Raw genomic sequence first — 16,704 nt, forward strand, 5'->3', positions numbered from 1 at the left:
ACCTTTCTTATCAAGCATTGTAGCCTCCTCCTTTGTTTACCCTTCCCATCCCTTCCCAGCCTCCCCCTCACCCCCCCACCCAATTCTCCCCCCCACCAAAGTTGTAAAGTTCGTTTTTGACATGACAACTTGTACTTAAGAATGAATTATTCAGTCTCCCATGTATTTATTTTTGTGCACTTTCTTTCATTACTGATATCTAGTTTTATTCCACTGTGGTCTGATAAGACATAGGAAATTATTTACATTTTCATATTCTTGTTAAGACTTGCTGTATGTCCTCAGATACTATGTATTTCGGAGAAAGTGAGCAAATCCGCAAAGAAAAGCATGTCTTCTGCAGATGCTGGTTGGCATATTCTGTAGCTGTCTGTTAAGTCTGTTAGTACAATACCATTGTTTCAATCTGATGTTTATTTGCTGACTTTTTGAGTGGATGTTCTATTGGTGAGAGTGGGGTATTAAAATCCTCCACTACTATTGTATTGGAGTGTATTGGTGTTTTTACATCTAGTAGTGTTTACCTACTAGAATCCTGCACTGACAGTTGTCATATGGTTATAATTGTTATCTCTATTGATTGCTCTGTTTATTGATATGAAGTGACTGTCTTTTCTGATTTTGATCTGCTTGACTAAGCCTATGTTTGTCTTTGCCAGTCAGGTGCATTTCTTGTGGGTAACAAATGGCCAGGTCTTCTTTTATAATTCAATCCACCAGTTTCTGTCTTACTTAGAGAATGGAGAACATTAGCATTCAGGTTTGTTAAAGTTACGCACTTCATGATATTTTGTTGGTTTCATAGTGTTTTTCTTTAATCTTTGCTTATCTACTTACACAGGGATATTTATCCATTTCTGTATTTTGTGGTTCTTTTCTCTTGTGTGTGTGGGAATCCTTTACTGGTTTAATCTTCATAATTACTTTAGTTGTATCATGGGAATTTTTTTTTCATTTGTCCTTCAATTATAAAAGACAGCATTGCTGGATATGGCAATCCAAGTTGGCAGTTAGTTTCTTGCTAGGCTTGAAATACTTTATTCCACGCCCTTTATGCTTTCAAAGTTTGTTTTCAGAATCTGCTATTATTCTGATAGGTTGCATTTATAGGCGACTTTCTGCTTTTCCTTCCAGCTTTCACTCTTCTCCCTAATGTTTAAATGATAATATGACATGGAGAGATCCTCTTAGTCTTGTCCTAAAAGTGTCCTATATGTGATTAACAATAAGAAAGTGTTGCGTTTGGCAGGGTCCTGTTGCCTTGGTTTTGAGCGTCTGACCATTTTGCACCTGGGGCTGAGTAGTTGGCTCAGCATTGTAAGCACCTGCTCTCGGCAGTGACATATTCTCGGTGGGCAGGCAGGACGATGCAGTGGTGGGACTGGGGTGCTATTTCTCATCACTGCACTGGGGAGACGACTCAGGAGCCCAGAATTAGCTCTTGTCTCCAGAGCACCAGGTCTGGTCCCCAACACTGATACGATCAGGCTAACCAGACAGGAGTCTTTTGTAGAAGTCTGTGATCAGCTCCTGGCGTGCTTTCATAAACAAGCTTTCTCGTCGGTGGGGTGGGTAGACAGGTTCCCAGAGACAGCTAACATCCGAGCCTGGGCTGACCTCCACATGCGTCTGGGAGTGGGTGGGAGCAGAGACAGAGCCCTGAGTTCTGAACTGACTGTTGGAGCACTAGGGATCGATTATTTCAGTCTTCTTCCAGGAGAAGCCTGTGATTCAGGAGGTTGGATTCAGGGTCCTCGGGGCCCCGGTGGAAGTCATGTGAGTTGGGCCTTTACACTTGTCACGAGCACACACTGGGGTGTGTGCACTCTTGGTGCCCTTTGACCTGGCCAGCAATGTGCTCCCCTGAAGTCATGTGACTGGCAGCGCTGAGCTGGGGCCTTAGCCTCTGTTAGCAGCCAGGAGGCTGGCCTTGGAGTCTGGGAAACCCACGGCTCCCAGGCTTTGCCTCCATCCTGACCCCAGGACAGTGGGACGGGTGGCCCATCCGGGAGAGGGGGCCTCGGTCCTCTGCACACGTCACGGATCGACATCCCCACGGCCTGGGCTTCTTCGTGGGACCTGCGGCGCAGACTCCTTCCCTCTCCCAGTCACCTCGTCCAGGCTGAGCTGCGGGTCCTCAGACTCGCGGGCCGCCGATGCTCCTGGTTCTCAAGTCTTCAATCTCAGGCACTGTCTTGCCATGACTCTCCATGCCCAGGGACGGAGCCGGCCACCAGGCTAGCCTCCATGGCGCAGCAGCGTCTCCGTACATCTCCACGGGCCTCAACGGCACAGCAGCGCCTCCACGCGTCTCCATGCACCTCCACGGCACAGCAGCATCTCCGCGCATCTCCAAGGCGCAGCAGCGTCCCCACGAGCCTCCACGCGTCTCGTCTCCCTAGTGCAGCAGCGTCTCCAGAACGCAGCAGCGCCTCCACGCGTCTCCATACACCTCCACGGCACAGCAGCATCTCCGTGAATCTCCACGCATCTCCAAGGCACAGCAGTGTCCCCACAAGCCTCCACGCGTCTCCCTAGTGCAGCAGGGGCTCCAGAGCGCAGCAGCACCTCCACGCGTCTCCACGGCACAGCAGCATCTCCAGGGCGCAGCAGCAGCGCCTCCGTGCGTCTCCACGGCACAGCAGTGTCTCCAGGGCACAGCAGCGCCTCCACGCATCTCCAGGGCACAGCAGCAGTGCCTCCGTGCATCACCAGGGCGGCTCCACGCGCCTCCAGGGGGCAGCAGCAGCGCCTCCACGCGTCTCCACGGCACAGCAGTGTCTCCAGGGCGCAGCAGCGCCTCCGCGCGTCTCCACGGCACAGCAGCAGCGCCTCCGCGCGTCTCCACGGCACAGCAGCATCTCCAGGGCGCAGCAGCAGCGCCTCCACGGCACAGCAGTGTCTCCAGGGTGCAGCAGCGCCTCCATGCGTCTCCACGGCACAGCAGTGTCTCCAGGGGGCAGCAGCGCCTCCGCGCGTCTCCACGGCACAGCAGCAGCGCCTCCGCGCGTCTCCACGCGCCTCCACGGCACAGCAGTGTCTCCAGGGCGCAGCAGCGCCTCCGCGTGTCTCCAGGGCTCAGCAGCAGCGTCTCCACGCGTCTCCAGGGCGCAGCAGCAGCGCCTCCGCGCGTCTCCAGGGCGCAGCAGCAGCGCCTCCGCGCGTCTCCAGGGCGCAGCAGCAGCGCCTCCACGCATCTCCAGGGCGCAGCAGCAGCAGCAGCGCCTCCGCGCGTCTCCAGGGCGCAGCAGCAGCGCCTCCGTGCGTCTCCAGGGCGCAGCAGCAGCGCCTCCGCGCGTCTCCAGGGCGCAGCAGCAGCGCCTCCGCGCGTCTCCAGGGCGCAGCAGCAGCGCCTCCGCGCGTCTCCAGGGCGCAGCAGCAGCGCCTCCGTGCGTCTCCAGGGCACAGCAGCAGCGCCTCCGCGCGTCTCCAGGGCGGCTCCACGCGCCTCCACGGCGTCGCTGGGGCCCCAGGCCTCATTTGCGATCTCACCCGCACTCCCGCCGTCTCCGCCATGTGGGACAGGCTGGGGCTCTGGGCTCCTCTCCTCCCGCACCTTCGGTGACCCCAACGGCCTCCTCCGTCCTGGCCTCAGAACGCAGGCTCTCCTTTGCTACCGAACTTGCCTTCACTGGAGAGTTAGTGGCCTAGCTTTAAAATGAGGAAACAATAGGGAAATGTGGAGAATGGATGAAGCAGGCCAGGATGGAACATTGGAAAGGTCTCGAGTAAAATTCACGGCGGTCAACGGAGCCCTAGAAAACGCAGGTTGGGACACACACCCGATTTTATAAAACACAGTGCTTCCCAATTGCTTAAGCAACTCAATTTCTGAGAACTCTATGGCATCTGAATCTGCTGAATCTGATGGGCTCAAAGTCGTGCAGAATATTGGCTCCTTTTTAGAAATCTCCATTGAAGAATACAACTAATGCCAGGTAGACCATCTAGTGCTCCCAAGACCCTAAGCATGCCGCGCAGTACTTCGGACAGGCCCTCGGCAGGGTCAGTGGCATTACTGTAGTCTCCGACTTACGTGTCCCCTGGCTTTCTTGGATGCAAAGCTTAATACCCTGCTGATGATCACCATCACTCTTTCTTGAAAATACAAATTATCTTCATCCATCCACTTCATCATTTCCTATTGGGAATACAAAAGTCATCTTAGAATGTGGCATTGTTATTTCTTGCTTTTTTTTTTCCCCCTGCCAGTCCTGGGGCTTCAACCTCAGGGAATGGGCACTGACCATTCTTCTTTTTGGCTCAAGTCTAATACTGTACCACTTGAGCCCAGCATCATTTCCAGCTTTTTCTGTGGTACTGAGGACTCGAACCCAGGGCTTCATACATGCTAGGAAAGCACTCTACCACTAAGCCACATTCCCAGTCCACATTTTTATTTCTTAACATTCCCTTCTATTCTCCAATTTGATCAATCTTGGGATCCCTGTGGTTTCCCATGAAAATCCACAAGTTATCTAATTTTATCTCAGAAATTAGCAATTCTCAAATAACTAATATTCTACTTTTCCTATTATAGTAACTCCATCTATATTTTAAATTAATTACAGTTAATGCGTTACTAATATTTATTACAATGGCCATTTGTCAGATCAGACATCACAAAAAGCCTAGTAGGATGTGTAATGATCTGATAACCAGCTGCTTTTGTGCTTTTTTCCTAAGACATACTCTCCTAAAAAACAAATGAAAAAGATAGCATCTACTTACTTTTCAGTTTTAAAGGAGAATTGAAATTTTTTTTTTTTTTTTTTTTGGGTCCGGTCGTGGGGCCTGAACTCTGGGCCTGGGCACTGTCCCTCAGCTCTTCAGCTCAAGGCTAGTGCTCTACCACTTGAGCCACAGTGCCACTTCCGGCTTTTTTCTTTTTGCTTATGTGGTGCTGGGAATCGAACCCAGGGCCTCAGGCATGCAAGGCAAGCGCTCTACCACTGAGCCAACTTCCCAGCCCTGAGAATTGAAATTTTATCTTATAAAATTGTCTTTTTCTTGGCTTCAGCTTTCATTAGTTTTATATTTTTTTCATTAAATTCATTTTATTTTTGTTATCTTTAAATAGTTGTACAAAGGGTTTCAGCATTTCAACTTATGATTACAATGCATACTTGGTTAAAAATGTCTTGCTCATTTGTATTTAAATCTGTCACACTGCACCCTCTATTTGTCCTAAAACCTAAGATCAGAGTATATATGCCAATGATTGGGGGCAAATCTTGTTGCACTGACTTCCCCTATGTGGCATACTGTTCATTTATACCACCCATTTTCAGAATATCTGAGATTAGGAAATACATAACGAACAGATTTATTTCTTACAATTCAGCCAGGTATGAAATCCAAGGGGTAAGAGCTCTCATTTGCTGAGGGTTTTCTTGCTGCGTTCATGACAGAGGGGAGCAGAGAGAACAGAGGAAAGACAGAAAAGGAAGGGGCCAATTTCATCTTTCTTTTACAGTATCTACTTCTATGACAGTGTCTTCAATCCATTCATCATGGAAGAATCCTTGAGATATAATCAGTTCTCAGAGATACCCCTTTAACCTGTTGCACTGGGGATTCATTCCAAATATGAATTTGGGGGGAGATAATCAAACTTAAGCAAGAACAGAACCCCCACAGGGTTCCCTCCCTTTGGTGGGGATTGTGAGGCAGCAAGTGTACAGGCTCTGTTGTTTAGACAGATAATAAGGTAGTTAAGGACAATAGTATTCTTCACCCACATGATGTTCACCAATATATTGTCGCAGAAAATTTATATATATATATATATAATTTTTATTTGTTGGTCGTGGGGCTTGAACTCTGGGCTTGGGCGCTGTCCCTGCGCTCTTCAGCTCAAGGTGAGCACTCTATCACTTGAGCCACAGTGCCACTTCCAGTTTTCTAGTGGTTTATTGGAGATGAGAGCCTCATGGACTTTTCTGCCTGGGCTGGCTTTGAACCACGATCCTCAGATCTCAGCCTCCTGAGCTAGGATTACAGTGAGTGAGCCACAGGCACCTGGCTAATACCTAAAAGTATATTTTTGTAAGTCAATGTAAGTGATTTTATTTTGTGAGTAATCCTACTTTACTGGAAGTATAAAAAACAATTCTGTCATCTAATCCTAGAAGAAGATACAAATCCAGCAAATGAGAAGTGAAGCATGCATGCTTCATGTTTGCAATAAGTAGCATTGTTTCTTTTTCATTCACCTTTAAGATCTGTAGTTTGTAGAGGTCTTTAGATACTAAAATCAGAAGAGTGTCCTCATACATGTTGAAAATGCTCATATAAACACTCTGAAATACAAAACACAACAAATAAAATTTTACCTAATACATGCAGTTTGGGCATCTAGATGTCCTAAGTTCTTCCCATAAACTACAGGTAAGACAAGAGAAAAATGGCTATATGTTAAGACCTCATCCAGTTTCATAGGCAAGGAATTGTTTTTCCAGCTTCTAAGTTAAGTGCACTATGTCACAGTGTTGAGGAAATAGAGACAAAACATATTGCCAATCTTAGTGTAGGACTCTTCTTTCTTCCATCTCTCTCTTTCTGTCTCCCTCTGTACTGTACTTTTAGTAAACTCCTTGCCCTTGTAAACTAATAAGCCATTAACAAAAAATCTTCACACATTTGTTCCTATAAACACTACGTAATCTAGTATTCACAGGATGATCTAGTGTATAGATCAGTGCTAGAAAATGTTATTTACCTAAGAAAAATGAAGGAGTAGGCAGTAAATATTACAACCTACCGAGACACATTCTGTATGTGTGCCATGATATATAGGAATGCCTCGTCCAGATTTAAGGAACAAAAGATCTTACCTCCAGTTCCTCCTTGTCCTCAGCATTTGTCCCCCTTGTTTTCACTACTTCAAGGCTTGGAATAGCAAAGGCCTTTCTAAATGATGACTCTATTATGCTCAATTGAGATTCATACTGAACTAAAGGGTCTATAAAACTGATAAGAACAAAGTATAATCATTAAATTAGTAAGAGCTCAAATGTAACCTAACTTTATTGGCTCTTATTTTTGTAATAGAAGAATGTATACCAGAAAGTGAGGCCCAGATCTGGCTTTAAATAATTCCCTTAACAACAATGATTTTAATATGAAATAATAAATGTCTTTATAAATATAACCCATAAGTCAGCATTTATTTCTCCATGAATTATGCTTCTAAAATTATGACTGGCTACATTTCAGCCAAGTTTCCTACCCATGTAAAGTTTTAGATAGTTGAAGTGTTGCTGCCAGTTTCTGTACTTGATGATATTGTATTTCCCCATTTTAAGATTTTTTTCTATTTCAACCTCAAGTTGATGGTAAAAGAAAACCTTCCCATCATCAGCTAAGATTATCTGCTTATTCATGCAATAGAAAAAAGACTGAGACATGGGAAAGAAATAATAATTGCTAATACTGGATGATGGAATGTGAAGTGATTTAATTATTTCTCACTTACAAAAAGATATAATATTTTAAGGATATTTAATTAGTGAGACAAGAGAGCACTGCATTTTGCATACCTGGAGTTCATGGCCAGGATCATGGACTGGTGACACAGCAGGTCTGAGAATGTATCTAGTAGGCTGTTAGCTATACTCTCCTAGGTATCATAAACAAAAGCCCAGAAAGAATGAATGATTACAGACTTGTGAAACTCAGAAAAGCATACTAGGTTTCTCTTACAAGAAACAAAGAAAGCAAATCAGAATATAAGCTGAAGAATTAGTAGAAGAATTGAGACTGGAAAAATGATAACTTAATCCACATTATTGGGTTAGCTAGATAGTGACCTTTTACAGCCAAAGACAGTGATTCTACAATTAGCATTTTCAGACAGCATTTGTGAGGGTTATTTTTTTTTATCAGGAGTGGGTATTGTTGTGCCTCACTATAAGAGTATAGTCAGTTTGTATATTCTTTTTTTTTTTTTGTCGGTCGTGGGTCTTGAACTCTGGGCCTGGGTGCTATATATTTTAATAATCACATTCAGTCCATTCCTCTTTCTCAGAATAAAAGATTACTATATATCTGATGGCAGCTTTTCCCTGTGTTGTGTGTTAATTTGGACTTGGATTAAAAAAAAAGAGCAATAGTATTTTTAAAGATTCCAATAAATTTTGAAAACTGAGACGATACTGTATTGCACACTTCATGAACAATGAAAAATCAGAGTCTCTGCCTTCTGGTGGTGAAGTACAAGAAAATTGTCCAAAGCGATACAGAAGATAAATGAGAAAGGAGAGATGCGAAGGAGACAGTGGCCTCCACTGAGAGGCTGGGGGAGTGCGGCTGCAGTTTGTTGAGAAGGATTTCCATGGTAAGGACATCTTATAGAAAGATCAAGAGATGGGGGTAGGGCGAGGGAGAAGGAAAAGTAAACTTTTTGATTAACTGAAGGCCATTTATTTTTATGGTACTTGGATTTGAACTCGGGCTCTGTGCTTGTTAGGTAAGCATTACTATCACTTGAGCCATGCCTCCACCTATTTTTGATCTGGTACTTTTAGAGATAGTGTTTCAGTTTCCCTCTAAGCCAGCGTGCACCTTGGTTCTCTTATTAATGCTTCTTGCCACAGCTAGGATGGCAAGAATGTGCCATAACACCCTTTCTTGGTTGGGTGGGGTCTTGCACACTCTTTTGCCTGGTGTGGCCTCCAACTACAATCCACCCTACCTAGGCCTCATCATTGGTAAGATTATGCCATGGACCTTCAGTGTCCAGGTTAGCTGAAAGTCATTTTTAAGGACTGAAGGAGGTAAGAAGGCAATGCTTCATGGGAAGACAAAGTAAAAAATAATTTTCAGCCACATTACCTTTTATTTCCCCCAACCCCACATATAATTTAAGTGTTAAGTGTAACATCCTTGTAATGGAACTGGTGAACAAGGTCTCTTGGTTTCCTAAGAGATTTCAATGGCACTATGTCTTCATAGAATTTCACATACCATGCGGTGCCATTTCACACAGTTGTGCAGAGTCTGGAAGTGACCTGACAGCCAGAAAGAAGGAGCGTCATTAAAAAGCAATGGACACACCGTTCCTCACCTCAGTCAGAACTTATCCCTAAACCCGAGGCTAGCATAACTGTTATTATTTGTTTATTATTTATTTATGTTAGGGATACTTGAGATTGAACTCGGGGCCTCATGCTAGGCATGTCCAGTTCTTTTTAGTTTGTTTTTCAGGTAAGGTCTCTTACTTTTTCCTTGGGCCTATTTTGACTGCTGTCCTTTTACATGTATCTCCTCAGTAGCTGGTATTATAAGTATACACCATCAGGCCTGGTTTCTAGAAGCTAGTATTACTTTGGTGATGAAGCCTAATGAGGGTGGATATATATATATATATATATATATATATATATATATATATATATATATATACACACACACACACACACATATATATTAGCACAACATAACACACTATAGACAAGTGCATTATGACTATTCTGAACACTTAATAAAACAGAATATGGCCCCTAGCCAAATAACATTTGTTCCAGAGGCTAATAGTTCATTGAAAGAGAACCTACAATGAATTCTTAACATGCTTTGTTATAAAGAGAAAACTTACATATTCATTTTCACTTGAGGCAAGCTTTTCTTTTTTTCAGACATAATTGTAGGATTTAATAATTGTAGAAATCCAAAATGATCAGCATCAAATCTCAAAGTCAAAGTGAATTCTCACGTGCATGCTGGCCTGACTAGGCGCTGAGCTGCCTCAACCAATCAAGGAACTATGAAAAGTAGCATGAATTCTGCACTATTGTATCTCATCATAAGTACTATGTGTTTAGTGTCAATACAGTATTTGTCACCATGATGCTGGAGCTTGGAGGAAGACTAAAAGAATGTGTAGTGATTCTGAGAAAGGTACACACCTACACAGCAGAGCTACAGTAGCAGGAGGAGAGGACAAAGTCCTTCCTTCCAGTATCAGACAGTTGTAATGGCAGACCTATCTAGGGCTTAAAAGCTGAACCCTGCCCTCTGTCTTAACTGAGAGGTCCTTGATCTTTCCAGGGAGGAGCTTGAAACTGGGAGTTCCTAGCAATGAGCACCAAGATGTGGTCACTTCTGATCCTTCATCCAGCTATTTCAGCAAGAGAATGCTTCCTGTGGCAGCTAAGAGAATGGGCAGCTATCTTTTTTGTGCTACGCTTCATGCTTCACTCTGCCATGCTTTTCTGCTCCGCGAGTTACTGTTTCCTTTCATCCCTTCCCTTCTGATGCAGGTCTAGGATGGAGAGACTAAACCTGTTTTATGAAGTTGCATTTTCAGGCTGCCTTTGAGGTATTCAGTCACACCAAGTAAAACGGCGCAGTCACAAGCAATGCAGCTGTGCAATCAGGTAGTGCTCTAACACTAGGAGCCAGGGCAGCTGCCATTTTGTGATGCCACATAGGCTGGGGCAGGACACCACAGGAGAGGTCCAAGACCCTGGTGTGATGGGTCTTTTTGTGATGGAGGAGATCTCTGTGTGTCATGCATCTGTCTACTGATTCTGGTGTGAGTTCTGTTCTTAGGGGACACAAAGGCAAACAAATGGCATTGGAGGGAGAAAAGCACACAGAAGTGGGAGTTGGCTTCTGCCTCAGAGTAGCTGGGGAGACCACAGGCAAGTCAGGGAAGGCCTCAGTTTCTCTGCTTGAGGCAAGCTTTTCTCTTAAGATTTCAAATCTATTCTTCACAATAATAATTAATATACACACATATGTATAGCTAATATCTTAATGTGATAAACAGAAATCCAGCTCTCTGAAGAGGGTATTACTGGAATATAAGCAATCATTAGAAAACAGCATGTACATTAAAATTGTTAGTTTCTATTTTCTTGAATTGTGATGAGAGCATATTTCTTCTCTATATATTTTTGAAATTTATAAATATTTCTGGCCTATGTTATTTTTGTACATGTACAATGGATATTAGGGATAAAGTATATATTCCTTGTTTTCATGGATAAAAGTTGATATATAGCACTCTCTCTCTTTCACACACACACATTCTGCATGCCTTTTTCTAATATACCTTAAAACCTTACCTATTTTTGAGGTCCTTAAGGACATGCTGATAGAGGTGAATTAAAGTCTTCTACCAATGCTACAAAAGAAGATTATATATTACCACACCGAGCAGTAATTTTCTTAAGAGTTTTGTTTTATTCTACCAGTTTTGATGCGACTATTCTGGTTGACGGGGAGATTGTGTTAATTTTCGACCCCTATGTCAAATTACCAAGGACTGAATTACTTAAAATCCCCCCCTCCACTTTTTCACTTCATAGTTTCTGCAGTCAGGTTTAGTCTTACTGTAGGCACATTTTCTGCTTACATCTCTTTCACCCAGCTCTTTGCAAACCACAGGCGTCTATTCAGGCCTCTCCTCCTGCCTCTTGGCAGGCCTCAGGCCTCTCTCAGGCCCCTCCTCCGGCCTCTCCCAGCCTCTCCCCAGGCCTGTCTCAGGCCTCTCCCCAGTCCTCTCCCAGCCTCTCCCCAGGCCTCTCCGGAGGCTCCTCCCAGCCTCTCCCTAGGCCTCTCCGCAGTCTCCTCCCAGCTTCTCCCCAGGCTTCTCGCAGACCTCTCCCCAGGCCTCTCCGAACCTCCCCGCAGGCCCCTCCCAGCCTCTCCCCAGGCTTCTCGCAGACGTCTCCCAAGGCCTCTTCGCAGGCCCCTCCCAGCCTCTCCCCAGGCCTCTCCGAAGGCTCCTCCCAGCCTCTCCCCAGGCTTCTCGCAGACCTCTCCCCAGGCCTCTTCGCAGGCCCCTCCCAGCCTCTCCCCAGGCCTCTCCGCAGTCTCCTCCCAGCCTCTCCCCAGGCTTCTCGCAGACCTCTCCCCAGGCCTCTCCGAACCTCCCCGCAGGCCCCTCCCAGCCTCTCAAAGGCCTTCAGGCTGGGCGCTGGTTCTCCCGGTCGTCTCCAGCTGTGGGCAGCTGGTGGCGGGACTTACGGGCTTGCGAAGCCGGTGAGGTGGTGCGCGCGCCCACCGTCCGCGGTTAGTCCGTGAACAAAGCAGCTGCAGCGGCAGGGGATGGACAGGAGTGGGGACCGGAGGCCGCGGCTGCCCGGAGGCTCACCGGGCGGCCCCCCCGCTCACCTGTGTCTGTCTGTGACTTCTGATGAGACGGCGGGGGCACCGGAAGCGGCGCCGCCTGCTCGCCAGCGGTGCGCAAGGAGCGACCCGAACCGCCTCCAGGGTCCGTGCGGGCCGGAAGCGTCTCCAGGGTCCGTGCGGGCCGGAACCGCCTCCAGGGTCCGTGCGGGCCGGAAGCGCCTCCAGGGTCCGTGCGGGCCGGAAGCGCCTCCAGGGTCCGTGCGGGCCGGAAGTGTCTCCAGGGTCCTTGTGGGCCGGAAGTGTCTCCAGGGTCCGTGCGGGCCGGAAGCGCCTCCAGGGGTCCGTGCGGGCCGGAAGTGCCTCCAGGGTCCGTTCGGGCGGGAACTCGTCTGCAGGGGTCCGTGCGGGCCGGAACTCGTCTCCAGGGGTCCTCGGGACCGGATGTGACACCGCCGGATGCGCGCCCAGGCCCGCGGGAGGGCGGGCTTCCGGTCCTTCCCGCCGGCGTGGAGCCGCCCCAGTGGAGGCCGTCAGCGCCCCCGGTGGCCGATCCCGAGATGACGGGCGGCGGTGGACGCGGAGCCGGCCCTGTCCCTGCCGAGGGCGGTGGTGGCGTGCGGTGCGCCGCGCGGGGTGCGGGCCAAGCGTGGGTCTGAGCGGGCGGAGCGCGTCCGCGCGCATCCGGGTCCTGCGGAGGCCGGCCGCTCTCACGGGGCGCCGGCCGCACCGGGCAGCGCCAGGGCCAGGGCCGAGGCCTCCGCGCGGCCCGCATTGCCCGGAAGGCTTTGGACCCACGGTTCTTCCGGCCTTCGCCAAGCTGTGCGCGTGCGCGGCATCTCTTCAGCGCTTTCAAGCTCAGTCTGAAGGGAGAGGTGAGGATCTTCTCCGGGGCCTGCTCGCCCCGGCCCGTCCGTGCGCGTGCGCGTGCGCGTGCGCGTGCGCAGTCTGCTGGATTTCAGGATTCGATCCGAGCCTCCGGAGCCCTGTGGCCACATCCTCCCCTCCGGCTCCTCGAAGTTTTCTCGCTGGCCACGTCGGTACTATGACCCGAGGCACACACGAGTGAAAATTGGCTGCTGAAGTTTCCAGAACAAACGCTTCCGAGGTTGGACTGTGTGTACCGAGATCGCGGCGGTTTCCAGGAGCCCCTCCAGGCGGCCGCCGCCCCCCAGGGTGGATCTTCGGAGGATCCGAGCTGGGCGGGGAGGGCGGGGTGGGGGGGAAGGGGAGGGGGAGAGGGGAGGGCGGGGAGGGGGGGCGCGGACGCCCATCCAGGATCCTGCCCGGATCGGCGCCTCCTCGCACGTGAACAAGCCCGGGACCGTCTTCCCCGGCCTGGTTGGAGCTCTGCGAGATGGAGCTCTGATCTGCTGCCCTCGCTTGGTGATGTGATGGAGCTCTGATCTGCTGCCCTCGCTTGGTGATGTGATGGAGCTCTACTGCCCTCGCTTGGTGATGTGATGGAGCTCTGATCTGCTGCCCTTGCTTGGTGATGTGATGGAGCTCTGATCTGCTGCCCTGCTTGGTGATGTGATGGAGCTCTGCCCAACTGCCCTCGCTTGGTGATGTGATGGAGCTCTGCCCAACTGCCCTCGCTTGGTGATGTGATGGAGCTCTACTGCCCTCGCTTGGTGATGTGATGGAGCTCTGATCTACTGCCCTCGCTTGGTGATGTGATGGAGCTCTGATCTGCTGCCCTGCTTGGTGATGTGATGGAGCTCTGATCTGCTGCCCTCGCTTGGTGATGTGATGGAGCTCTACTGCCCTCGCTTGGTGATGTGATGGAGCTCTGATCTGCTGCCCTTGCTTGGTGATGTGATGGAGCTCTGATCTGCTGCCCTCGCTTGGTGATGTGATGGGGTTCTGCCCTACTGCCCTCGCTTGGCGAAGGCCCCACCAGACTGTGCTGAGCTCATCCAGAACGTTGATGCTGACAGGAAGAACTCCAATAGACAAACAGTGATCCCCCTTCATACAAGGGGACTTAGAAGCCAAGACTTAGAGTTATGTAAGATTATGTATTTACACGTACTATATGGTATGTATTTAAACACATAGCTATTAGAAAATAATCGTTAAGAAAATTGTAGAACAATTCTTATAAGTTAATGATATTTATATAATTAAGTATAGAAGTATATAGCAAGTATAATATATAAACAGAATTATATAACACAACTTTTAAGGATAACTATATACTACACTTATATAATATAAATATAAGCACAATATAATATTTTCTAGATGAAGTAGATAATATATAGTTTATATAATTTTATATAAAATACTTATATAAGTGATATCTAATTTCATTCACTTATAATTAAATGATGCTTGTTTTTGGCTGTAGTGTTTTTGTATGTATATATTGGTCCTGGGGCTTGAAATCAGGGCCTAGGTGCTATCCTTGAGCTTTTTTGCTTAAGCCTAGTTCTCTGTCACTTGATCCACTGCTCCATTTCTGGGGTTTTGGTGTTTAATTGGAGATAAGAGTCTCATGGACTTTCCTGCCCTGGTTGGTTTTAAACTGAGATCCTCAGCTCTCAACCACTTGAGAAGCTAGGATTACAAATATGAGCCAGTGCCACCTGGCATAAAGTAGTATTTTTGATATGGAGCAAATAATTTTAAAAATAGACTGAAGACAAATACTTCATGAATGATACTATTGTGGAGAGAGGACTGGAAAGAAGAAAAAAGTCATAAGGTCAAATCTTTCCATAATATTTTTATTAAAGAAAAATCTTGATACAGGACTGTTTTCCTATGTTGTTTTCAGTATTTAAAATTTAAGAAGAAAGTCAAAATGGATTGACTCCCTCTCTGACTAGTCTTTTATGACCTATGAGTAGAAAGAAGAGGTAAAACAGTAAGAGAAACAACTGCTTAACCACAGTAGGGTCTGTCATACAATGGTTTTGAAATGGCTTCCAAACATGGAATGTTAAATTCTGGTTTTCATTTTACTTTTAAATAAGAACTTGGAGCCAAATAGAGAAATGTGAATCGTGGCTTCTTCATATCTGAAAATCTCTGTAGTGTTTCTTTTCCCTGGCCAGCAACTGGAAACTGTTGGCATCATTTCTCATCCATCCTGTGTTGGTTTTTAACACCTCCCTAGTTCTCAGAGAAGAGAAGGAAGTCGTTTTATAACCACAACCACTTCAAAGAACACATAGTCTCTCTTCCAGAGACTTGTGACATCCCATCGATGAAGTGGGAACCCAAAATGTCAGTCACCTTTTACAAGTAGGAAGTGGGAAATCTGAATTGCTCTGATAAGAAGTAATTATTCTCATATGACTGTTTAGCCATGATAAAGATGAAAACCTCTAGCCTACCCACCCCAGCCTGTTACAAACCATCAAAGCCAACGTGCCCTCATTATAACATGAGCCACTAGGTGTCACTCAAGATAAATCTTGCATGCGTTGCACAGGATTTATAAGGAGAGGAACAGAAAAGGAATTCATGTTAATGGGGAATATATTTTCCACCCTTACAAGAAACAATGTAAAATGACCAACGCAGTGGCTCTGCGTTGATGGTTTCAGACTTGCAGCGTTGTGTTTCTGTACAGGGTAGTGGCTGAAGTCAGTTTTTGAAAGAAAAATAATGAAATAAAAAAAAATCTTCAAGAAGTATGTCATGATTATGACTCTGGAATAGGGTTAAAATTCTTATTTTAACTCAAAATTTCCAGAACTCCTCTTGGAAATTATGTCTAAAATTTCAAAAGTTTCTCTTAGTAGTAATGAGCTAGATGATTCGAATCTTTAGACAGGACTGGAGATATGAAAAAATTTTAAATGTATCCATCACTTGCTGTGATGTTTCTTTTCTATATTTTTGAAAAACCACAACGGATATAAATTTGATATATTTTTGTAAAGTGAATAGAATGAGTCAAGGAAAGAAACTTGCCTCTCTGTACTTCCTTTCTATTGTTTCCTTGCTTTTTTTTTTTTTTTTTGGTTGTGTGTCTTGAATTCAGGGCCTTGGTGCTATCCTTGTGCTTTTGTGCTCAAAGCTCAAAGCTCTACCACTTGAGCCACAGTGTCACTTCCAGTTTTCTGGTGGTTAGTTGGAAATAAGAGTCTCACGGATTTTCCTGCTTGGGTGGGCTGGCTTTGAACAGTGATCCTCAGTTTTCAGCCTCCTAAGTAGCTAGGATTACAGGTATAAGCCACTAGTGCCTGGCTCTTTTTTTTTTTTTTTTGTCAGTCATGGGGCTTGAACTCTGGGCCTGGGCGCTGTCCCTCAGCTCTTCAACTCAAGGTGAGCGCTCCACCTCTTGAGCCACAGCGCCACTTCCAGTTTTTTGAGTAGTTTATTGGAGATAAGAGTCTCACAGACTTTCCTGCCCAGGCTGGCTTTGAACCACAATCCTCAGATCTCAGCCTCCCGAGTAGCTAGGATGACAGGCGTGAGCCACCGGTGCCCAACTGGCTCTTTTTGTTTTTTTGTTTTTAAACGTAATCTTCACCAGAAAAAAATTGTGATGTAGCTTTTATAGTCATTGACTTACACAAACAATACTTGTGGGATATAATCACAAATGATACTGACTTTTATTTCTTACTTTCCTTTTAAACTGTAGTATAAAATAGGAAAACATGTATA

At 46.6% G+C, this 16,704-nt stretch overlaps 1 protein-coding gene across 5 annotated transcripts in view; it reads right to left on the reverse strand.

The window, feature by feature from the left end:
• The window catches only part of LOC138819725 (maestro heat-like repeat-containing protein family member 9), a 43,591-nt gene extending 31,324 nt beyond the window's left edge, over positions 1-12,267 (reverse strand). Inside the window, exons 1-7 of one of the 5 annotated variants that reach the window (XM_070011276.1) lie at positions 12,124-12,267; positions 11,073-11,131; positions 8,968-9,011; positions 7,542-7,621; positions 6,837-6,972; positions 6,216-6,302; positions 4,037-4,141 (exon numbers count right to left, since the gene is read on the reverse strand). In XM_070011276.1, the coding sequence (XP_069867377.1) occupies positions 4,037-4,141; positions 6,216-6,302; positions 6,837-6,972; positions 7,542-7,621; positions 8,968-9,011; positions 11,073-11,097 (477 nt within the window). In that variant the 5' untranslated portion in view covers positions 11,098-11,131; positions 12,124-12,267. Of the gene's footprint in view, positions 1-4,036; positions 4,142-6,215; positions 6,303-6,836; positions 6,973-7,541; positions 7,622-8,835; positions 9,012-11,072; positions 11,132-11,976; positions 11,996-12,123 lie in introns of those variants that run through there. The other 4 variants (XM_070011274.1, XM_070011271.1, XM_070011272.1 and 1 more) reach the window with 4 other exon arrangements.
• Positions 12,268-16,704: the final 4,437 nt, after the last annotated feature.

The sequence above is a fragment of the Dipodomys merriami genome, unplaced genomic scaffold (genome assembly GCF_024711535.1).
Source record: "Dipodomys merriami isolate MVZ:Mamm:240054 unplaced genomic scaffold, mDipMer1.0.p SCAF_81, whole genome shotgun sequence".
NCBI classification, from domain to species: domain Eukaryota; kingdom Metazoa; phylum Chordata; class Mammalia; order Rodentia; family Heteromyidae; genus Dipodomys; species Dipodomys merriami.